The sequence below is a fragment of the Acanthochromis polyacanthus genome, chromosome 20 (assembly GCF_021347895.1).
Source record: "Acanthochromis polyacanthus isolate Apoly-LR-REF ecotype Palm Island chromosome 20, KAUST_Apoly_ChrSc, whole genome shotgun sequence".
NCBI lineage: Eukaryota > Metazoa > Chordata > Actinopteri > Pomacentridae > Acanthochromis > Acanthochromis polyacanthus.
In genome coordinates, this window is record NC_067132.1 from 5,757,865 (window position 1) to 5,783,021 (window position 25,157).

Consider the following 25,157-nt stretch of genomic DNA (forward strand, 5'->3'; position numbering starts at 1 on the left):
CATGCACCAAAACACACCAAAACACACCAAAAACACATGCACCAAAACACACCAAAACACACCAAAACACACCAAAACACACCAAAACACATGCACCAAAACACACTAAAACACACCAAAACACACCTAAACACACCAAAACACACCAAAACACACCAAAACACATCAAAACACACCAAAACACATGCACCAAAACACACCAAAACACACCAAAACACACCAAAACACACTAAAACACACCAAAACACACCAAAACACATGCACCAAAACACACTAAAACACATGCACCAAAACACACCAAAACACATGCACCAAAACACACCAAAACACATGCACCAAAACACACCAAAACACATGCACCAAAACACACTAAAACACACCAAAACACACTAAAACACACCAAAACACACCAAAACACACCAAAACACATGCACCAAAACACACTAAAACACACTAAAACACACCAAAACACACCAAAACACACACACCAAAACACACTAAAACACACCAAAACACACCAAAACACACCAAAACACACCAAAACACACCAAAACACACACACCAAAACACACTAAAACACACCAAAACACACCAAAACACACTAAAACACACCAAAACACACCAAAACACACTAAAACACACCAAAACACACCAAAACACACTAAAACACACCAAAACACACCAAAACACACCAAAACACACTAAAACACACCAAAACACATGCACCAAAACACACCAAAACACACCAAAACACATGCACCAAAACACACCAAAACACATGCACCAAAACACACCAAAACACACCAAAACACACCAAAACACATGCACCAAAACACACCAAAACACACCAAAACACACCAAAACACATGCACCAAAACACACCAAAACACACCAAAACACATGCACCAAAACACACTAAAACACACCAAAACACACCAAAACACATGCACCAAAACACACCAAAACACACCAAAACACATGCACCAAAACACACTAAAACACACCAAAACACATGCACCAAAACACACTAAAACACACCAAAACACACTAAAACACACCAAAACACACCAAAACACATGCACCAAAACACACTAAAACACACCAAAACACACCAAAACACACTAAAACACACCAAAACACACCAAAACACATGCACCAAAACACACTAAAACACACCAAAACACACCAAAACACATGCACCAAAACACACCAAAACACACCAAAACACACCAAAACACACTAAAACACACCAAAACACATGCACCAAAACACACTAAAACACACCAAAACACACCAAAACACATGCACCAAAACACACCAAAACACACCAAAACACACCAAAACACACCAAAACACACCAAAACACACTAAAACACATGCACCAAAACACACCAAAACACACCAAAACACATGCACCAAAACACACCAAAACACACCAAAACACATGCACCAAAACACACTAAAACACACCAAACACACCAAAACACACTAAAACACACCAAAACACATGCACCAAAACACACTAAAACACACCAAAACACACCAAACACATGCACCAAAACACACCAAACACACCAAAACACATGCACCAAAACACACTAAAACACACCAAAACACACCAAAACACATGCACCAAAACACACCAAAACACACCAAAACACATGCACCAAAACACACTAAAACACACCAAAACACACCAAAACACACTAAAACACACCAAAACACACCAAAACACATGCACCAAAACACACCAAAACACACCAAAACACATGCACCAAAACACACTAAAACACACCAAAACACACTAAAACACACCAAAACACACCAAAACACACCAAAACACACCAAAACACATGCACCAAAACACACTAAAACACACCAAAACACACCAAAACACATGCACCAAAACACACCAAAACACATGCACCAAAACACACTAAAACACACCAAAACACACTAAAACACACCAAAACACACCAAAACACACCAAAACACATGCACCAAAACACACTAAAACACACCAAAACACACCAAAACACATGCACCAAAACACACCAAAACACATGCACCAAAACACACTAAAACACACCAAAACACACTAAAACACACCAAAACACACCAAAACACATGCACCAAAACACACCAAAACACATGCACCAAAACACACTAAAACACACCAAAACACACCAAAACACACTAAAACACACCAAAACACACCAAAACACATGCACCAAAACACACCAAAACACACCAAAACACATGCACCAAAACACACTAAAACACACCAAAACACACCAAAACACACCAAAACACACCAAAACACATGCACCAAAACACACTAAAACACACCAAAACACACTAAAACACACCAAAACACACCAAAACACATGCACCAAAACACACCAAAACACATGCACCAAAACACACTAAAACACACCAAAACACACCAAAACACACTAAAACACACCAAAACACACCAAAACACATGCACCAAAACACACCAAAACACACCAAAACACATGCACCAAAACACACTAAAACACACCAAAACACACTAAAACACACCAAAACACACTAAAACACACCAAAACACACCAAAACACACCAAAACACATGCACCAAAACACACCAAAACACATGCACCAAAACACACTAAAACACACCAAAACACACTAAAACACACCAAAACACACCAAAACACACCAAAACACACTAAAACACACCAAAACACACCAAAACACATGCACCAAAACACACCAAAACACACCAAAACCCATGCACCAAAACACACTAAAACACACCAAAACACACTAAAACACACCAAAACACACCAAAACACACCAAAACACATGCACCAAAACACACTAAAACACACCAAAACACACCAAAACACATGCACCAAAACACACCAAAACACATGCACCAAAACACACTAAAACACACCAAAACACACTAAAACACACCAAAACACACCAAACACACCAAAACACACCAAAACACATGCACCAAAACACACTAAAACACACCAAAACACACCAAAACACATGCACCAAAACACACTAAAACACACCAAAACACACCAAAACACACCAAAACACACCAAAACACATGCACCAAAACACACTAAAACACACCAAAACACACTAAAACACACCAAAACACACCAAAACACATGCACCAAAACACACCAAAACACATGCACCAAAACACACTAAAACACACCAAAACACACCAAAACACACTAAAACACACCAAAACACACCAAAACACATGCACCAAAACACACCAAAACACACCAAAACACATGCACCAAAACACACTAAAACACACCAAAACACACCAAAACACACCAAAACACACCAAAACACATGCACCAAAACACACCAAAACACATGCACCAAAACACACTAAAACACACTAAAACACACCAAAACACACCAAAACACACCAAAACACACACACCAAAACACACTAAAACACACCAAAACACACCAAAACACATCAAAACACACCAAAACACACCAAAACACACACACCAAAACACACTAAAACACACCAAAACACACCAAAATACACACCAAAACACCAACACACACAAGCCACATGTCCACGAGATGCGATTTTCCCACACGGCAACAGATCGCACCTGAACATTGTACAGATGGCGAGCAGACCACAACATTGTCACATTGGCCAGAGATAGCTCTCCTAAATCCTCTCCACTTTCCCAAGGACTCCTGTTGACTTCTGGACTGGTCCATCCGAGGACGTCTCCATGGCAACCTGCTGTGTTGTTGTGCTCCACCTTGTGAACTGAGACTCCCGGGGTGGGGGTGGGGGGTGGGGTGGGGGGGGGGTCTGGGACAGAAGGAGACTGGCTACACGCATACACACACACTTGGACTCATGACCTGAGGCTGACCTCACATTCACACACATATGCCCTTCCCACCCCTCCAAGCCGCCTCCAGACGCTTCCCGCCCGCGACGCACAGTGGGAAGGAATCCCGTGCATGCAGCGCGCCGCGGTATGGTGCAGCAGCTGCATAGGTGACTGACGACTGGGCCGAGCTCCCCGTCCCAGTACCCTTCACCCTTACCCCAGTTAACCTTGTCTAATGTCATGCTTTGCCTGTTGCGGGTTTGTTTTTTTCAGGTTCCCTTCTCAAATTGAATTTTCTCATCCTTGGAGGCTTCATTTTGTTTGATGAACCTTTTTTTTCATTTACCCTCTGCCATCCCTCCCCCGATCCCAAATGTTTTCTTCTTTTTTTTTTCCTTTTCCTTAAGTCATGCGCTCTGCACAGTGGCAAAGCCCGACGCTGCCATTGGCAGGGCAGCTCGAAAACAAATTTCATTGTATATGAAAGTGTGCAATGACAATAAAAGTTGATTCTGATTCTGATTCTGATGACAGCACTCGAGCAACAGTGGGCCGCTACGTCGTCACGTGACCGAGCTTTCAGTTTGAGGGTCTGGCAGGCATGTCGGATAAACACAGCGGCTCGGCCACAAGCTTTCTCTTTTATTTCAAAAACACTACAGCGAAAATTATTTCCGAGAGCATTTGAGGCGAGAAATAATCTGCAGCAGCTGAATCTGTGCTGGTTTTAGTTTACCGACACCTCGTTTAGATGTTTGAGGACAGTTTCACGATGCGTGGGATCTCTGCACCCCGCAGCTCATTTGCATAAAGTTGAATCAAGTCTACTTTACCCAAATGAGCTGCAGCCCTCTCCCGGTAAACACACTGGATCACAGATGGAAACGCACCACAACCAGATCAGAATGCCACATGTGGGGTGTTTCCAGCTGTGATGCGGTGTGTTTACCCAGAAAGGGCTGCAGCGCATTTGCATAAAGTAGTCTGGACTCCGGTGTGCAGAGATCCCACGCATCCTGAAACTGTCCTCAAACATCTAAACTAACCATCTGTGTACTAAAACCAGGACAGATTCAGCTGCTGCACAGCCTGTTTCTTGCCTCAAATGCGTTCAGAAATAATTTTCGCTGTAGTGTTTTTGTAATATTAAACAAAGTTTGGGGCTGACCCGCCATGTTGGTCCGGCTTGAAATCCAGGAGCAGACCAGCCCCTGAGTCGATGCGTTTGTCCAATCAGGGGCAGGAAAGGAGCTTGAAGAAGGTGTTGAACACAGTTCACCGTGGAGGAGAAGCTTCTACCAGCTGGATCTGTGCACGCATCATAACCATTAGTGTTTTCTAAATAAAAGGGAAAGCCACTGTGTTTATCCAACTCATCTGCCGGACTGTCAAGCTGAAAGCTCGGTCATGTGATCATGTTGTGGTCCGCTGTGGTCTGGTGATTTTCAGATGCGGTGCGTTGCCGTGTGGGGAAAACGCATTAGTGGACACGTGGCTACACTCACACCAAAACACACACACACACACACACACACACACACACACACACACACACACACACACACACACACACACACACACACACACACACACAGCGTGCACATCCTACAAAGCATTCTGCTGCACCAACAGTCCAGTTCCAAGCTTTATGTCAGCCGCTGTATTTTCCTGTATGCAGAAAAAACTCACAACGATCAGACACACAAAGCTCAGTCTGGATGGAAGTCCAGTGACTTACACCACCTGAACCACTGATGTCTCCTTGGAGGACCCAAACACAGAAAAAAACAATGATGCCAACAGAAACCTAGTGCTTCTCTCTGACATAAGCTGTTATTATTATCATTATTTAAGCTGACTGTGACTGATAGGACAGCTGATATCAGAGCGTTGTTAAGTAAATATTTTAAATAGCATCACATCTGCTGTACATACTGAGGTAGTGGTGATAAATCCTCATCGATAGCATAAGTCTTTTCTCAGTTGTTACAATCAGGTTTTCACAGGTTGAGGTCTGAATGATTTATTCACCTTAAGTTCTTTTAGCTAACAAAAGTGTTTTATGTTAAAATGATCCAATAGTCAGCTTGATAGTGTACAACACAGAAATGAGAATGGAAATGAAAAACAGGATTCTAAGCAGTATGTGTCTGCTGGTATATAAGAAGCCAAACTAGAAAGAGGCGTATCTGAAATGCCAAATGTGATTGGAGTCACCGGGTCAACTGACAGTTAGTCTGAATTCTATGTATATTTATTATCACATGATTGGAGGTGGTTGCCTGGATACAAGGGGAGGCTCATCCTGCCCACAGACGCAGCTCTCCTCCTCCCTCTTGACTTCGTGCACGTGCGTGTGCATGTGTCAGATAATTCAGAGAGCCACTGCAGGCAGAACGTCACAGCAGTGTTCTGTTATGCTGACAGGAATAGAAAGAGGAGGATCAGACTAGAAGATGAAGCTCGTGGTTGTGGAAAGGTGACCTCTGTGAAGCCTCACAGTCTGATCTGTAGAGCGTCTGCTCAGGCTTTCAGCTGCAACACGGCTTTAGAGCCAAACACAGTCTGAAAAAGATTACGTTTGAATTAAAATGGTCCTCTGTTTAAAAAAAACATGTTGGATTAGGATACAGAAAAGATTCTCCATCGCCTTATGTTGAAATGTTGATCCACTCATGACCCATACTTAGATCTAAAGAGTTTTTTCTTTTAACAATAAAAATGTCTCCTTCTTCATGTTAAACGTCACCTTATGACTCCAGTCCTCACTACCTCCACCTGTACTGCCTCATTGTGGCCATAAGAGGGCAGCAGGACGACGAACACAGAGTCCAATCACCAGCTCTGTGTTCTCTCAGCTCTGCTGTAATTGCATCTCTCCATGTGTAATCTTGTTTAGCAGAGGGGGTGCCCACACTGTGTACAGCCGTAACCCCACACACACTCAGCTGACTTCTGGCCTAGATTAACCAGCACTCACTAACTTAATGACATTGCTAAACAAATCAAACGGACTCATAAGGAGCCCAGCCTAAATTAATGATCTCATTATGAGCCCACTGCAGGGACGCTGATGTGAATGTGGAATTCAGGAGATTCCACACATAAAACCACAAAAAGACCAATGTGAAAACAGGTGGACCCTGATACCCGCTAGTTAAAGAGCTAACAACTGAGAAGATGCTTTAAATATTTGGATTCCCTGAGGGGTAATGTGGGATAAATGGGCATGGAGTGGAACTAGATCAGTAACATGATCCCTCCTGGAAACCAATGAGGGCTGACTGTATGCAGGAGACCAGCATGGAGAATTGACACCAGATTAATGAAAAGTGCTGCGAGTGTAAAAAGAGGTAGAGAGAAATGTGCTCCCTCCATGCTGTCTGCTGCTTCTTTTCACCTGCTTCACCCAGAGGGAGTTCAGGCCTCAGTGTGCTTCAAACTAGGCCATCTAAAGTCTGAGCACATCCAGGACCAGAAGTGTTCCTAGCTCTTCCAAATGGTCACAAAACATCCTGGTGGTCTCCACACACTGTTTCCTTTCAGTCCTAACACCAAGAGCTGTCAGATGGAGATGCTGCCAGGAGATTCATTCTGATAGCCTCAAAGACATTTATAGTGTTCATTCAGTTGCAGCAGAACAATGTGAAGGAAGTAGATTGAAAAAATGACAAGACGGTTCAGAGTTCTATATTCTGTTCCTAAAGTCCTATACAGGGGACATCAGAGTTCTGTTCCTAATGATCTACGAAAGTCGAATTCCACCATAAGTTGGAACTCCAACAACAATATAAACAAAGCCGTTCCATGCATCACGATATCCATCAGTCCTTCATAAAGCCATGAATACCAACGACTTTCATGCATGTATGAATCATTTTACGTGAAGATAACAGAATATTGTAATGGACTGGTATTGTTGTTGATGTTGAGGTTTCAATAGTTATTGTTCAGTTTGTGAAGGTTCTAAGTCGTCCAGGTCATCTTAAGGTGAAGGGTTTAGTTCAGCCAACTGGACTTATTCTTGTGATCTTAAAGACGTTTCACCTCTCATCTGAGAGGCTTCTTCAGTTCTAAAAACTAGTTTGGAGAGTCCCAGGTATTTAACCACTAGAGGTGAAGGTGGGGCTAAGGCTGATGGTATCTACTGAAAGACTTAATATGCTAATAGAGGGAGGCCTGGTGAGAGTCATTGATTTAACGGCCCACTGAGTAGCCTCCTACCTATGACTCATCATCATGTGAGTCGTTAGGCTCACCTGGGGAAAGGTGTGAAGAGTGGTTAAATCTTCTGAGGAGAATTCTTAAGGCAGCTTTGTATGTTGCTGAGAGAAGGTGTCTGAGGCCTCCCCCTCTGTTCAGAGTGGGTCGCTCTAGATGAACATAAATGGCCTCTTTCACTCAGTCTTTGCCCCACCTTCACCTCTAGAGGTTAAATACCTGGGACTCTCCAAACTAGTTTTTAGAACTGAAGAAGTTGCTCGGATGAGAGACGAAACGTCTTCAAGATCACAAGAATAAGTCCAGTTACCTGAACTAAACCTTCATCTTATTGTTCAGTTCCAGATTTACCTAACGTCAGTGAACGTGCCATGTTTAGTTAGCTCACCTCTGATTGGCTGAGAGTCAGCAGTAGAGAAAGCTGGGAACTGGAGCTAAGTGGTGGGTTTTTCTAGTTCTTGAGCTAAGTTATGGGGTTTTTCTAGTTATTCTGGAGCTAAGTTATGGGGTTTTTCTAGTTATTCTGGAGCTAAGTTCTGGGGCTTTTCTAGTTCTTCTGGAGCTAGGTTATGGGTTTTCTAGTTATTCTGGCGTTGGCTGTGGTCCACAGTATCCTGTGTGAAGGTTCAATAAACCAGCAGAGAACCAGATAAAGTCTCACTCATTCATCACAGAGGGTCACTACAACATGTTGACCTGTTTTTACATCCTGACCCATGTTGGTTCTTGTTTCTGTTCCCAGTGTTTTATTCTAATTTCACTTCCATGGAGACGTCTTTCCTTTTCTTCCAGCATCAGAAGAGTCTGACTTGCGCTGGGAGCCATAATGAAGGACAAAAAGTTCGTGAATGCAGCACAATCCAAGGTGGAGTACAACCAGAGAATGGAAACAAAGCCGTCTGATAGCATCACGTGACAACGTATTCATCCACTCTGCTCATCAACTAGTTCCACATAACCAGTTCTGATATAACGATGAAACGATGTAGGTCGAGCACGTCATAAACTGAAGACCTCCTGCATATGCTACTCAAACTGAAAACACTTTGCTTGAAGTAGACTAAGGTCTTCATGCATGTTGGGTAATGCTGTGCCCAAAGTTCCACTCTGAAGGCTTCTCTCTGCTGTCCTTTAACCTCTGTAGCACTTTATGTTCCTCTGCCTGCATGTGGTTCTCGTTAAAAGGACATTATCTTGGTCCCACTGTCTCCAGAGTGCCTGCTCAAAGGGAATCATTTTGATTTGTTGGGTTTTTCTCTACAAAATATCATTACATAGACCTTAATGTGCAAAGTTCATTCCGATAGCTTGCAGGTTATCTCATCCTGAACTGGTGGACTGAAATAATGTGAATTCGCATTACATAAACAAAACTCAACTGAACTGCATTAAACTTTAAGAAACATTTCAAACATTCTACTCACCAGTGTTCCCTTTATTCCAGGTGGACCTGGAGGCCCAGGTAAACCTTTCTCACCCTAAAACACATTGAAGAACACAGTGTGTTAATAACTTTAAGTGACCAACAGTTGTGACACGTGTTGCTTTCGAATCAGATCTTACCAGAGCTCCCTGTGGACCTGCTTCTCCAGGAGGTCCCTGGGCTCCCTGTGGAGGACAAGACAGACGTTATTCTGGACAATGGTACCGAACGTTTTCCACCCTGTTTCAGGGAAATTCCAGTGGGACTCTAATATTAGTCATTTACACAAGTTTAAGCCCACTAAAACTGGTATTCATTATGGGGTTTACTACAATACATTGTTGTCATTATTGGGCCTACTATTTGTTGACTTATTTATTTATATATTTTAGTGTACACAAGTGATTTGAGATGTTCCATGCTTATATTCTGCCCCATTGTATATTGTATTTGTATGTAACTCTCTGTAATATTGTACTGAACACACAAGACAGAAGACTTTAGCTGAAGTTAAAAGAGGGTGCTTTGCTTCCAGTGATAAGTCGATGCTGTCCCATGTGTATAATTTGTGCACAGGGCCTCAATATTTAGTTTTCCAGTATTCTAAGCACCTTTAGGACTCCTCATCTATGCCAGTCTCAAAGTTAAGCTTGAAAACCCCCTCTTTACATCGGAATCTGCAGCTAACAGAACAATCTCTCTTTAAGCTCCATTTACTAGCTTAATTTTCTTGTCAAAGTCAGTGCGATGCAGTTGAAAGCTCCAGAACAAGCAGACAAGTTAACCCTGAATGGAGATTGTTTTATAAACTCCTGTTTCTGAATCCAGAATGAGACGTTCAGCTCACTGTAGTAAGAGCACCTGTCTGCATGTGTTTGACTTGTTTTTTCCACTAATGTGCCCAAAAGTTTCATTTAGAATCTATAGATAGCAGATCTCACCACCACTATAGCATAATCACATTTAACAGAACACTACCGCCCATGAGGAGGCATTTCTAATGTTTCTCCTTCAACCCTTGGAACACAGAATCATCCCCTGACTCTGCAGCTAACAATGTATAAAACTGGGATTCACCATGACAATAGGATTACTTTCCATCGTGTGCTGTGAGATTCTGCTGTCTAAACCCATTCTGAGTGTTTTGTCTTGTTTGTCCTCCTGAGAATGGAGGGACAGCCTTGCTTTTTGTCTGATTGGTGTCATGTGTTCTTTATTTAGTGAACTCAGCCAACAAAGCATGATGCTGCATGATATTTCATGATGCTGAGGTCATTTCTGGTTGTACTTCAGATGCAACAGATCTAGTTCCAGTGTGTTTTTGAGCCCCTTCTGTTCTCAGAATAATCTGACATCTGATCTGTCACAACGCAACTTAGAAAGCAATGCTCTGCTGGACACCTGAGTCTCAGTCATATTTATAACAGGCAGATGAACAATGGCAGCAGGTTGCTTTGGTTGAACACAAACCAGTGTGGTTGTTTGTGAGGTTTTCCATCGGGATGTAGTAGATGGTACCAGGTACTATTTTAGTACCTACTCTGCTGGGGTTCTAAGCGAGCTGGAAGGAGTCGATAATGTGACGGCTACAGAGTGCAGGCCGCTGATTGGACAGCGAATGATGACACACGAGACCTGTACCATGGGTGAATGAAGAGGTCCAGACTTTTCTGTCTTTGGTGGTGGACCAAAGATTACAGAGGGAGCTGGACGGTACAACTCGCAACGAGAAAGTTTATCAGGAGGTTTCTGAGCGGATGGCCGTCCACGGATACAGCAGGACAATGAAGCAGTGAAGGGAGAAGCTGAAAAAGCTCAAAAGTGACCATTGGTCCATCAAGGACCACAACGGCCGGAGTGGGTCAAACCAGAGGTGTTGGAAGTGGTTTAGCCAAATGGACGCCATTTACGTGCACCGACCAGCGATCAGCGGGAGGGAGAATGGCCTCGACTCCACCGCTGGATTATTGGAGACCATGTTGGAGGATGGAGAGTGTTTTGTGTCTCCACCCATGATGAGGTGGTACTCAATTATAATCGAAAACGACCTGAACCGAGTAGAGTCAAGCCAAGTCGAGCAGAGTAGGTGCTAGTGGAAAAGCGCCTTTATTGTTGTTGTCTCATTAGCGCCCTTTATGGAGCTGTAGTGTGTAACTGGTGTTAGTGCCACAGCATGGCTCATAAATAGTCATTTTCTTGATGTCCCTTTTGCTTATTTTAAGAGTGTACGCACACTATGATCTATTCAGTTGTTCACTGAAATGTGTTGACATGTATTTAATGTTTTAATTTGTTTAAATATCAATCCATGAGCTAGCTAGCATTAGGATAAAGAACATGCTGCTACCTTTTTAGTGTGTTGCACACGAGACGCCTGCTGACCAGAGGTTTTCTGAGATTTAACAGGTGCATACTGTGTTTTATTACCTTGTTTTAATATTGCATATTTGTGTAAAATCGGGGCTGCACAGTGGAATAGTAGTGGTTAGCACTTTCGCCTTGCAGGAAGAAGATCCCCGGTTCAAATCCTGACCTGGGCCTGGGATCTTTCTGCATGGAGTTTGCATGTTCTCCCTGTGCGTGCGTGGGTTTTCTCCGGGTACTCCGGCTTCCTCCCACAGAGAATGAGATGGATGGATGGATGGATGGATGGATGGATGGATGGATGTGTAAAATTGACTGTCAGTTCCTGGGAGGCGTGCGCGAGGTGCCTGAGCACATTGACCAGAGGTTTGCTTAGATTTACCAGAATAAATGGCATAAAGCACACATCTCAACTGTCCGACTTCTTTATACAAAAATGAAACAACACAGAGTGAAGGGGTTTAGAACCAGCCAGTGACAAAGTGAGATGTTCTCTTTTTGATTCTTAATGCAAAGAAACACCTTTACTTTTAGGGTTTTTTTTGTTTTTGTTTGCATTAATACACTTTTTAAATACTTTGTTGAATACAGTGATAGAAAGGTCTGTTCCTGTTTTTAAATATTTGCTAAAAGGATCCTGTAATTTAGACATTATACTGTTAAGAATGAGTTAGGGGTCACGTCATGCAGCGTCTGGTCCTGTCATGTATTCAGTATTTGTTAGATGACGTTTGGAAAAGCAGCTCTACTGACTCTCCAGCTGACAAATTGTCATACAACTGGCATGTGAACCCAAGCAGCAGGCGATGACAGAATGGTGAAATCCGGGGGCAGAACTGGAACTGGCGGCCCCTCCGGGGGCAGAACTGGAAGCTGCGGCCCCTCCGGGGGCGGAACTGGAACTGGCGGCCCCTCCAGGGGTGGAACTGGAACCAGGGCCGGGAGCCTCTCTGGGGGCAGAGCGGGGGCCTGGACTGGGGAATAACTGGACTGGTCTTGAGCTGGACTGGACAATGGCTGGCCTAAACTAGAGCTGGACGGAACCGGATTGAACCGGAACTGGACTGGTTTCGTACTGGACTGGACTAAAACGGAACTGGACTTAAGTCGAACTGAATGGACTGGAGGGTCAGAAGGGACTAGAGGGACTGACAGAACTGGAGGGACAGGAGGGACTGACAGAAGTGGAGGGACTAAAAGGATAGGAGGGTCCGTAAGGACAGAAGGGACAAGAGGGATAGGAGGGACAAAAAAGGACTGGAGGGACAGGATAGGGGAGACCACCCCTGCAGGGGAACCACAGGGTGTTGAAGTGACCACTGCAGGAGGACCACGTTGTGTTAAAGTGGCACAAAGTCTCAGTTGGTGTTGGGGAGAAGTGCTACGCCTCCTCAAGGCTGCCGGGGAAGAGCTATGCTTCCTTGCGGCTGCCAAGAAAAACTACACCTCTTCAAGGGTTCAGGGGAGGCGGTATGTCTCTTCAGGGTTAAGGGGGAGATGCTACGTCTCCTCAAGGCGACCGAGGAGGAACTATGCCACCTCGAGGCTGCCGAGGAGGCCCTATGCCTCTTTAAGGGCTCAGGGGAGGCGGAGCGTCTCACCGAGGCCGGGGGGAAGGCGAGACGCCTCACCGAGGCCGTAGGGAAGGTGGGACGTCTCACTGAGGCCGCGGGGAAGGCGGGAGGCCTCGGCAAGGACACGGAGGAAGCGGAACACGTCGACAAAGACACGGAGGAGGGGGGACACCTCGACAAAGACACGGAGGAGGGAAGACGCCTCGACAAAGACACGGAGGAGGCGAGACGCCTCGACAAAGACACGGAGGAGGCGCGACGCCTCCTTAAGGCTGCAGCGGAAGCAGACGCCTCCTTAAGGCTGCCACGGAGGTGGGACGCCTCCTTAAGGCTGCAGACGGAGCCTTTGGCTCCTTAGGCGCCATGGGGGAAGCTCTTGGCTTCTCTAAGACCATGGGGGGAGCATTAATCTCCTCTGAGGGTGCCGGAGAGGCGGAATGCCTCGACAAGGACACAGAGGAGGCAATATGCCTCTTCATGGCTGCCGAGGAGGCGTTTCGCCTTATCAAGGACTCGGGGGAGGCGTTTCGCCTCTTCAAGGACTCGGGGGAGGCGTTCTGCCTCTTCAGGACTGCAGGAGAAGCTTGAAACCTCTTTAAAGCTGCAGAGAGGACGGAACGCCTCCCTAGGGCTGCAGCCGGAGCTTCTTGCTCCTTTGACGCTGCGTGGAGAGCGTTTTGCTCTCTTAACACTGCAGGGGGAGCCCATTGCTCTTCCAGAGCTGCAGCAGGAGCCTTTAGCTCTTTCAGAGCCGTGGCGGGACCCGTTGCTCATCCAGAGCCGTGGCAGAAGCCTGTTGCTTCTCCAGAGCCACAGCGGGAGCCTGTAGCTTCTTTAGCGCTGCATCGAGAGCCTTTAGCTTCTCTCATGCTGCAGCGAGAGACCGCAGAGGGGGCTATGGGCCCCACAAGAACCGGAGACGGGGCAATGGGCCCCACAGGAACCGGAGACGGGGCAATGGGCCCCACAGGAACAGAAGACGGGGCAATGGGCCCCACAGGAACAGAAGACGGGGAGACGGGCTCCCAATGGACTGAAGACAGGGCAATGGTCCCCATATGGACAGGAGTCGGGGCGATGGCCCCCACAGGAACAGGAGAGAGGGAGACGGCACGGGGCCTCTCCTTGGCAGGGAGTGAGGCGATGTCGACCTGCTCGGGGATAGTGGCAGCGTCGACTCGCTCAAAAACTGAGGTGGCATCAGGCCCCTCTAACTCTGCGGGCGAGGTGACAAAAGGCTCCTCCAGCACTGCAGGGACGGGAGCATGGGGGCTCTTCTTCTGGAGCCGCGTTTACGGCGGCCAGCCTTAATGACGGCTGGTGGGGACCCAGGAACGGGGGGGTTGTCGGAGGAATAAAGGCCCCTAAGGTAGGAAAATATCTCACGGGTTTCAAAGAAAATTTTCGGGGGGTTTACGGAGACGGGAACGCCTGCTGGGTTCTGATGTGGCCGGATCATTCTGTCATACAACTGTCGTGTGAACCCAAGCAGCAGGCGATGACAGGAGGGTGAAATTAAATATGATTTAATCGAAAGAACTCAGAATATAAATTAACAGAAACACTGAGAGAAGGAAGCCGGAGGGAAACAATGGAGAGGAAAAAACTAAACTAACTAACAGATGGCGGACCCGTAGGCCGAGAAGAACTAAACCAAAACTGAACTAAATAGCGGGGAAAATAACTCACTGAAAGTCCAGATAATCCAGTGTCTGTCGGGTGGCAAGAGGGGCAGAGCAGACTGAGACACAGGAGGGGGTGAGACGTGGCAAGGAGACAGGTAGAGTAATCCGAGGGAGGGGGCAGAGTCCAGGAGACGACGTGCGGGAGACGATGAACGGAGTGCGGGATTCCAATGGAGTGCATTATGGCATGGACGGAGGAGTGTGGATGAGTGATCCGGCATCGGAGGGAAGGAGGGAGTCTGGCTTTATTCAGTGTTAATTGCTGATACCAGCCGGCTGTGTCCTCAGCGCAGCCGCTCATCATTATGCCGCTGATTAGTCGGCTCGCTGAAGCAGGAGGGCGTGACACAAATGGATAAAAGGATCAGTCTATGTGAACCTGCACTGGTGATTCCACTGCAGACAGTTTTGTTTGTGTGTCTGTGTGTGTGATAGAGTAAACTAGGTGGGATCCTGAGGTTTTAAATGAGTCTGTTAGATGTGGATCTCAGCAGGTGTCTGACATGGTGGCTTTACTTCAGGAACATCAGAAAGTGTTCTCTGTCTTTGTTCCTAATCTCTCTGTCCATTTAACATTCAGTCGGCATCACATCAAACAGATGATTTGAGCTTAATTAAACTCTTTAGTGAGACAGTGGAAGGAGGAGATGCTGAATTCCTGTCAGAATTAAGGATGATTGGAGATAAACAACTATTAACCCTGATTCACAGACTAAAGCTGTCCAGGTGATGCTTGTGATATCAAAAACACAGATCAGGGCGATAATAAGTATTTTAGCTCCAGATATTCAAAAACACAGTAAAGTGAAGCGGGTCCTGCATCCTAACATCTGTCTCAGTCTTCCATCTCTCAGCAATATCCCCGTAAGTCTGAGGATAAATGAGGATAAATGATCTTTACCACAACCTGGTTATGGAAACACCATCATAGCTTCACCCTGAGGAGAGCAGAGGGCAGAACAGGGAGAGGGTGGGACGACAGACGAACCGAGGAGGACAATCACTGGAAATAACTGGAAGTTTTTGAAGCAAAAAAAAAAAAACAAACCTGAAAAGAAAGTAGCACAGAAGCTCAAAGCAGACCTTCCACTGTGCTATAAAGTCGATCTTACAAGCTTGACATGCATCAAATAATTCCTGATCATAGCACAACTATCTACTCCAGAGGAGGCAAACTCATCTCAGTTCAGGTTCCACATTCAGCCTAATCTGATATCCAGTGGACCGGACCAGTAAAACCACAGCTTCATAACCTAGAAATAACCACAACTCCTCATACTTCCCTTTGTTTTAGAGCAAACAGCACATTCTGAAAATGTTCATATTTCAGGAATTAATTTTTTACAAAATATCATGAACAATCTGAAATTTCTCAAGAAAAATAAATTCAGTTTCAACAGCATTCAGCCTCAGTTGATCATTTCCACATTACAACTTCCAGATCAGAGTTTATCTACAAAGAGATAAAACATTTAGTCACCTGGAGCTGAATGATTTCATACTTTATGACTTTAAACAACAAAAGTCAGACAAAAAGAGAAAAAATATTGCTAAAGTGAGGCGCATTGTGATAAAAATGAGACACAATATGACAAAAAATAATACAAATGACACAAAACAAAAAATACACAAATGACACAAGTGAGAAACAAAACAAAAACAAAGCAAAGAACACAGGCAAGACAAAAAAATACAAACGTCACAAATGATACACAAAACAACAGATAAAGCAAAACACAAAATGAAAAAATGAGAAACAAAACGACAAAAACATGAGACAAACGACATAAAGCAAACGAAAAGAGACAAAAAACTTTCAAAGTGCACAAAAAATGTAGACAAATGAGACAAAAATTACAAAAAACAAACAAATTTTTATAAAAAAAAAACAAAAAGTAAAAAAGGAAATACAAAATGACAAGAACAAGAAACAAAACAACAAACACGAGACAAACAACAACAAAAAGACAAAAATAAAAAAAAAATAAAAACAAGACAAAATATTACAAAAATGAGACAAACAACAAAATGACTTTGCCATGGTCCACAAATTAAATTTATAGTTTACAGTTTACTAATTTTTTTTCTAGCCTTTTCTTGGTTTTATTGGATAGATGAAGTGAGAGAGAGACAGGAAATGGGGGAGTAGACTGGGGAAAGACATGCAGCAAAGGGCCATGAGCGGGAATCAAACCTGGGCCGCTGCATTGGAGACCAGCCCCCATACATGGTTCACCTGCTTAACTCATTGAGGGCGCCCCCAGTTATACTAATTTACAATCTGCACTTCATGTCTTGTGTGTAATTTTTAGACTACGTGGGCCCCCTGCTCTGCTCAGCCAGACCTCTGGTTCACAGTGCAGGTTTATAAATCCCACTATAGCTGATATTAAAGCAATGCTTTCACAGATTTCTAAAGCTTCAGTCTTGATGGACTTTCTCCCCTCAGAGGTGTATAATATTATTCTCTGTACTTCTATGAATACACCCTCACTCTGTAACATTTACATAAATGTTGTTTTTTACCCCATTTCCACGTTCCTTATAAGCCATGTGCCATTCTGCCTTTTTACATTCAACAAGGAATACAAGCTTAGAACTGAAAAAGGCTGTTCCTTTATGAATCGAACACCAAAAAAACTCACCGTTCATTACACAGAGTTTGAGGACCTGTAGCATCCAGACGTTCTGACTGAGACCTTCACACAGGAACAACTGCAGCCACGAAATACTGAATTAACGGGGTGAATGCTTGTTTTACCTTTTATTTTATTAAATAAAAGACATTACTTTGGAGAAATGCGTTTCCACTGAGACATTAAAGAGTCTAGTCTAAAAAGTGTGATTATAGTGATGATGGTTTATTCCTGAAAAGCAATAAATGCAGGAAAATTCCAGAGCGGGTGGATATTTTTAGATACATTGAACTGAGCCAAGGGTTTGGATCCCAATGTGTGTTTTCTTTGTCATAGGACATTGTTGTGTTACATTTCTACACAACACAAAGAAGACATTTTACCAAACCAGACCGAAGTCCTCTTCTGATTCAATAGTTAAGGGAAAAGTGAAGGGAAACCTAAACTTTTAAACATTTTAGCAATGTAAAGGTGAGAGAGACACTTCAGATAAAGCCTTAATAAAGCCTGAAATCCACCTTCACATTCAAAAATCTATATTCTATTTGTGAAAATGCAAAATAAGTAGAGCACTTAGTATCCAGCTCTAACATGTTCAATCTGCATGCATTTTCACAGCTAGGATTTTTAAAATCACAAATCAGAAAACTGTGCCCTGAATATTTTAATTCTGTACAGGAGAATCCAGCCAGATGTGACCAGATGTTTCAGGGATTCTGAGTCATTCTGCACTGCACATGGGTTAACTGCATCAAAAGTTTTAATCTGATTAATCATGATGATGGATTAATCCACATTAACACGTTAATGTTTAGATTTTATTACTAGATTATGTTTGTTATGTTTGTAGAACACTTGATCAGAGCATTCCTTCTCAGGGTATCCAGCCAAGTCCAGGATCCACCTGCTCCAGCAACCATCCACCACCATTTTGGTCCAATAATATTCAGGTTTTTATGTTTTGGTTCAATAATGTCCAGACTTTTTATGTTTTTGTGAATTAATATCCAAGTTTTAATGCTTTTGTGAATTGTATAGTTTAATATATATATATATATATATATATATATATATATATATATATATATATATATATATATATTGGTGCAACATTATCCAGGTTTTTAGCCCTTTGAGACATCAGTGTCCAGTTCCTGATGTTTTGTTTTATCCAGGTTTTTCACATATTAGGCTGTCAGTATCCCAGTGTTTGACATTTTTAATACCCAGGCTCTAGACATCTTAGGGTGTCTACTCTCTGTACACAGACAGTCTTCAGCACTGAGACACTAGACAGGGAACACTGCTGATAAAAAGTTAACATCAGGATACACTGGTGAGTTTTCCTGTCTGTGTCTAACACTGAGTGATAATCAGACAGTGAAATGAACATGGAGACAGTTTTATGCAGCCTCTGTTACAAGGCAATAACCAGTGGGACAACGGAGTATAGTAAAACTATTTACAGTAATAAAATGCATTCAGAGCTGAAGTTTCCCAGATCTGCATGTAAACATCAGCTTGATTAAGAAGGGAGGGTTTGGCGTGGGATGCAGTGGGGAGCAGCTCAGCACGCCATGCTGCTGGAGAACGTACAAAAGGTCTGGGTGTGCTCACATGTGCACGGAAATGTGGCTAAGTGACAAAATACATGTTCCTGGGTGTCTGGATATCAGCACTGAGGGCTGTGCAATTAGGCATACAGCAAAAAACAGCTGTATGTGTGCATGTATGTCACACCGGCTCCTATGAAAAGAGAGGGAGTGATGAGTTTAGCAGTCCCATTTAGACACACAGGAGGGAAGAGTGTGAACATTTAATTACAGCATATTGTTCCAAGAAGCATTCTAGTTTAAGGATTTTAAAGATAAATAAACCTGACTTACAGCTGGGTGTAAAACTACAATCAACCTACAATTAACTCACACAGAAACCAGCGACATTTCAGTCTGTGACTTACTCCAGTTTTTAACTAAATTTAGTAAAAATTTATTGATATCAAAAAGTAGATATTTGGGAAATTAAATCTCATTTCCAAAAACACAGAAGTCGTATAACAAATGAAAATGTTGTGGTTATACTAGTTCACGGGCTGCACAGTAGACAGTGGTTTGCACCGTCGCCTTGGAACTAGAAGATCACAGGTTCGTGTCCCTTCCTTCCTGGATCTTCCTGCATAGAGTCTCCATGTTCTCCTTTACATGTGTGGCTTTCTCCAGGTTCTCCGGCTTCCTCAGTCCAGAAACATGCTGAGGTTAACTGGTGATTCTAAACTGTCTGTAGGTGTGAATGTGAGTGTGACTGTTTGTCTCTATGTGTAGTCCTGTGATAGACTGTTACCTGTCCAGGTGAACCTTCACCCTCAGTCAGCTTGGACAGACTCCACCCCCTGGCGAGGATTAAACGGTGCGTAGATGATGGATGGATATGGATGTTCACATAGTAATTCCATGTCTGTTTTGTATTTTTTTTATATTTTAATCTTCCAGATTTTCATTCAGTGCACATTAGTAGTATTGAGTGTGGGCAGGTGTGATTTAATGAGCTGTCTTCAAATTCCAGACATTATTCATTATATTGTGAGTTATTGTGCTTCTGAACAATGCCCCGCTGTTGGGGCTCTGGGCCACACTAAGCTAGCTTTCATGCATGGATGCATCTTGTGCAGATGAAATAAAGGATTTCATTCTGACGTCTGAAGAAAAAAGCTCGATCCTGTGTAGTGAAGATTTTGTTTCCAGGGTTCTGGGAGTTGCAGGATGTGTGAAGCAGGTGTGAGTCTGACAGCTGCTTCAGTTCCAGCATCAAACCATCTGGAGCAGATAACAATAATCTGTGCTAACTTCAGCATTAACCCTCCTGTTGTCCTCATTACTGGTGCCAAAAAATATGTTTATTTCTGAAAATTTGTAAAAGCTTCACGAAGAAAATTCCAATAATTCCTAAAATTTCCCTTAAAAGTTTATACAAACTTTTGCCGTTCTTTGTCTTTTTGTATATCCTTTTAGTCTCACTTTGGTTTGTTTTTTGGCAATTTTTGTGTCACTTTGTTCCTTTTTGTCGCTTTGTAACTTTTTTCTCTTTTTGTGTCTGTCTCATGTTTTCGTCATTTGTTCCTCATTTTGTCGTTTTGTGATTCCTTTCATCTTGTTTGTGTTCTTGTCTTATTTTTTCATTTGTGTCTCGTTTTTATCATTATGTGTCTCAGTTTTTGCAGTATTTTGTCCTGTGTTGTCAGACATTTGTAGTTTTGATCATAAAGTAAATCCTCTGGGGTTCATTTCCAGGTGACTAAATGTTGTGTTCCTTTGTAGACACTCTGTGATCTGGAAGTGTAATGTGGAAATGATAAACTGAGGAGGAATGTTGATGAATTTAACTTATTTTTCTTCAGACATTTCAGGTTGTTCATGGATGTTTAGTAGCCTAGCCACGCTACACCCATGTTTCTGACGGCACAGGGTCTAGGGAAGCTCGACAGGGAGGGAGGCGTTCTAAAAGGTTGTCTATCAATCCCTCTGCAGCAATTGGTAGGTATACAACCAATCAGTGCAACGAATAGGCTGACGTAGTTCCTAGAGCACCGGCGGATTGTGGCTAAGTCCCATTAGCTTCCCAACCAGCGGAGCCAACTGGTATATTAAGGATTTTCCATATCCCGTCGGCATAAGTCCAAATACGTCTTTCTTTCAATGAAACACTTCAGTGCCGTCCTTTGTTTATCTTTCAAGTTGAATTTTAGCTTCAAACTTTAAGGGCTGTGGCCAAAGCCGAGTCCAAAGATAACTGTTTATTGTTTCCGGTTGTTTCTGTCAGAATCGTCACGCCTCTGTCGTCACTTAGTTACGCCCGCCTTCTGACTCTACACTTCATGGTGATTGGTCCGGCCAGTTTAGGAGAATCCAGCCTCGAGCCTTATGGAGGGTAACTAGACCCACCCTGGCAGAGAATTAAATTCGTTGCCGTGGGTTGTCTAGCGCGCTAGGCTAGATGTTTAGTGGAAAGATAATTCATTGAATTGAATTGAAACATTTTCAGAATGTATTTTTTGCACTAGAAAAAGGAACCATTAGGAGTTGTGGTTATTTATAGGTTATTATGCTGTGGTTTTACTGGTCCGGTCCACTGGAGATCAGACTGAAACTGAATGTAGAACCTGAACTAGAATGAGTTTGACACTCCTTTAGTGTATATACAGACTCTTTCTAAATTTAGGTTCTGTTTTATTCTTGATTCTCAACCTGCAAGTTGCACCTAAAATCCAAACAGAACCTCCATGACTTTCCAGCAGAATAAGGGGTTACTTTCATCCACCTAACATCACATGCAGACTGTCATAGAATCCTTTCTGCTCTTCTGTATCAACAGTGCTGCAAACATATCTTCTGTGCATTTTGTGTTCATCTTCTCTGTGACTGCATCTGTCACCTCAACCACATGCTGTTTCTCTGTACAGAACAGCATTTGAGCTGCTGTCCTCTGTGTGAAACCTCAGACAGTTTAGTAATACTGTAAGTCTGGAGATGAATTTTAATCCCAACCTTTTATTTCAAATATAAGTCAAGCTCTGAACACACTGGATCCTATCAATGTAAATCCTGTCACGCACATTATTCTGTGTGAATTTGTAGTTTAAGGCCATCTGACAAAACTCCCTCAAGAGCCACAAAGACATACATTCCAATCTGAAGAGGAAGAGTACCCCGAGTGACTACTGAACTGACTGACATTTACAGTAGGTGGTGTGGTCTTCAATAGTCAGTATAAATGTGTTTCTGAAGACAAACGTTCCCGGTGGAGCCTTGCTGTTTGCTGCTGAAGGAACTTGGGGGACAACTAGGGGCATCCTGGACCTTTGTTCATTCAGAACTCCCAGAAGAAACTCTTTCTGGTTTGTTTTAAGGGTAAAATAAGTCCTTTCTCTAGCGGACGTACTTCATAGAAAGAAACAGGACGCAGAGTCCTTGTAGCAGTATTCTCTCTGACTGCCATCGATAGTATAATATCTGACACATGCACTAACAAAACTAAAGTTTCCTGTTTTATTTCCTACTTCATCATAGAGTTACATCCAATCACTGTTATCTGTCATTGTTGGGTTGGATTCACAAATGATGGGGGCACGTGCACCAGGTTCCTGCAGTGTAAAGACGCCTTTTGTTTTACAGCAGTAATATAATGCGGTTTTCCTCTTGTCTTGTAGTGAAATGCACTCAACATGTTGGAGCTGAAGGATATAAACAACACACTGTGATGAACAAATGCAAACATATTCTGGTCCACAGGGTCCCTTCAGTTTGCTCTATGGAAAACAGTTGTTTCTGTCGGTTTAATTGGCACAACATTCTGCTTCCAGCACGGAGGGTTCACAGAGAAATGGAATCAATAGCATCACATAAGAAACAGAAAATATGTGTGACAGCTAGAAAAAAGCTTTGTGTTTTTCTACACAGGAGGTGATGGTGTTTACACCCCTGAAAGTCATCAGAGGACGTGTACATCGTTCAGTAGAATATGGATTGAATATTGTCAGCAAATATTGTCAGTACATTCTATGAAGTCAAGGAGTTCATTTAATGGAACCTGATTCATATTCAGACAGCCGGAGGACTGCTTCATGGGCTCTGGTGTATTTGTGTGTGTGTGTTTGTGGGCAGAGGTTTACTAGCACACAGCAGCATTTAACAGCAGCTATTAATCTGAGCTCTTGTGTTTATGTCCTGATTACATTTTCCTTCAAACCTTTATGGGACCACTTACAGTAGAACACTTGTGCTTTTCAGATGCACAGACTGCTGAGTTCATTGGGAATACATTCTGTAGCAGTGCTGAGTCGATTACACTCTAAGGACTTGTATTTTACAGAGATGCATCCTTATATTGAACGTATGATCTGTAATCTAATCAGAATCGACTCACCGAGGCACCTTGAGCTCCAGCAGCACCAGCAGGTCCAGGATTGCCTTTTCTCCCTGAGGACACAACAGACATGTCAGTGCCTTCCTCTGTACCACAGCTTCTATGGAAGACTTCTATGAAATGATAACGTTTGTAGTAACACACAGGTGTAGCAGGACTCCCCAACACCTGGAAACACACTCTGATGTGTAAAAAGCAGAGCACACAGCCCAGACACAAACCGGATTCACATTCACACAACTACAAGGAAAGTTAAAGCTTTGCTTGACTCCCTGTGAAAGTTCATTAAGGAAGAACATTTAGGATATCATCTATCTGTACTAATTAAATGTTAGGGGACTGCTTGGGGCTGGTTAGCACTGTTGCCTTGCAGCTAGAAGATCCTCGGTTTGTGCAATGGGATCTTTCTTCATGAAGTCTCCATGTTCTCCTGTACATGTGTGGCTTTTCTCCAGGTTCTCCAGCTTCCTCCCACAGTCCACAAACATGCTGAGGTTAACTGGTGATTCTAAACTGTCTGTAGGTGTGAATGTGAGTGTGATTGTTTGTCTCTATGTCCCTGTAAACCCCAAATGTAGAAGAAAACTGAGCAAAAATGATATATGACACACACACACACACACACACACACACACACACACACACACACACATGTTTGTACTTCTATCTTAGTGAGGACATCCATAGGCGTAATGCATTTCCTAGAGCCTTACCCTAACCTTAACCATCACAACTGATTGCCTAAACTTAATCCTTACCCTAACCCTAACCAAACCTCAATTCATACCTGTTCTCTAAAAACAAGTCTTCACCCTCAAACATGGCTGTTTCAAAGTGAGGACCGGCCAGAATGTCCTCACTTTGTAAAAATGTCCTCATTTTGATAGTTAAATGCAGAAAGTGGTCCTCACCATGTAGCAAGTACAAGAACACACACACACACACACACACACACACACACACACACACACACACACACACACACACACAAACACACACTATGTTTTCTATCATTGTGGGGACTTACCATTGACTCCCATTCATATCTAACCCTAACCCTAACCAAAACGATGCCTAACCCTAAAGAAACGTTTTTGCACTTTTACTTTTTTCAGTAACAACAACATGGCCAAGAAAACACTGTTTAAACTTGTGGGGACGAAAGATGTCCCCACAAGTGACATAGTTTTCGGTTTTCCTACAGTTGTGGGGACATTTGGTCCCCATAATGTAGCAAATGCTAAAACACACACACACACATATACATATATTTTTTTTTGCAGCAGCAGCAGCAGCAGCAGTGGGTTTTTACAGGGATGTGAAGTCATGTGATAGACTGGTACTGGTCCAGGTGTCCAGGTCAGCTGGGACAGTCTCCAGCCCCCTGCTACCCTACAGAGGATAGATAGATGATGGATGGAGTGAACTGTTGAGGTCTGGCATGTCATGAGT

At 43.3% G+C, this 25,157-nt stretch overlaps 1 protein-coding gene across 1 annotated transcript in view; it reads right to left on the reverse strand.

Annotated features, from left to right (window-relative positions):
• Positions 1–25,157, reverse strand: part of si:dkey-225n22.4 (collagen alpha-1(XXI) chain) — a 115,697-nt gene that overhangs the window by 34,910 nt on the left and 55,630 nt on the right. Inside the window, exons 20-22 of the mRNA XM_051940349.1 lie at positions 23,706–23,758; positions 9,668–9,712; positions 9,529–9,582 (exon numbers count right to left, since the gene is read on the reverse strand). Of these exons, the coding sequence (XP_051796309.1) occupies positions 9,529–9,582; positions 9,668–9,712; positions 23,706–23,758 (152 nt within the window). The remainder of the gene's footprint in view (positions 1–9,528; positions 9,583–9,667; positions 9,713–23,705; positions 23,759–25,157) is intronic.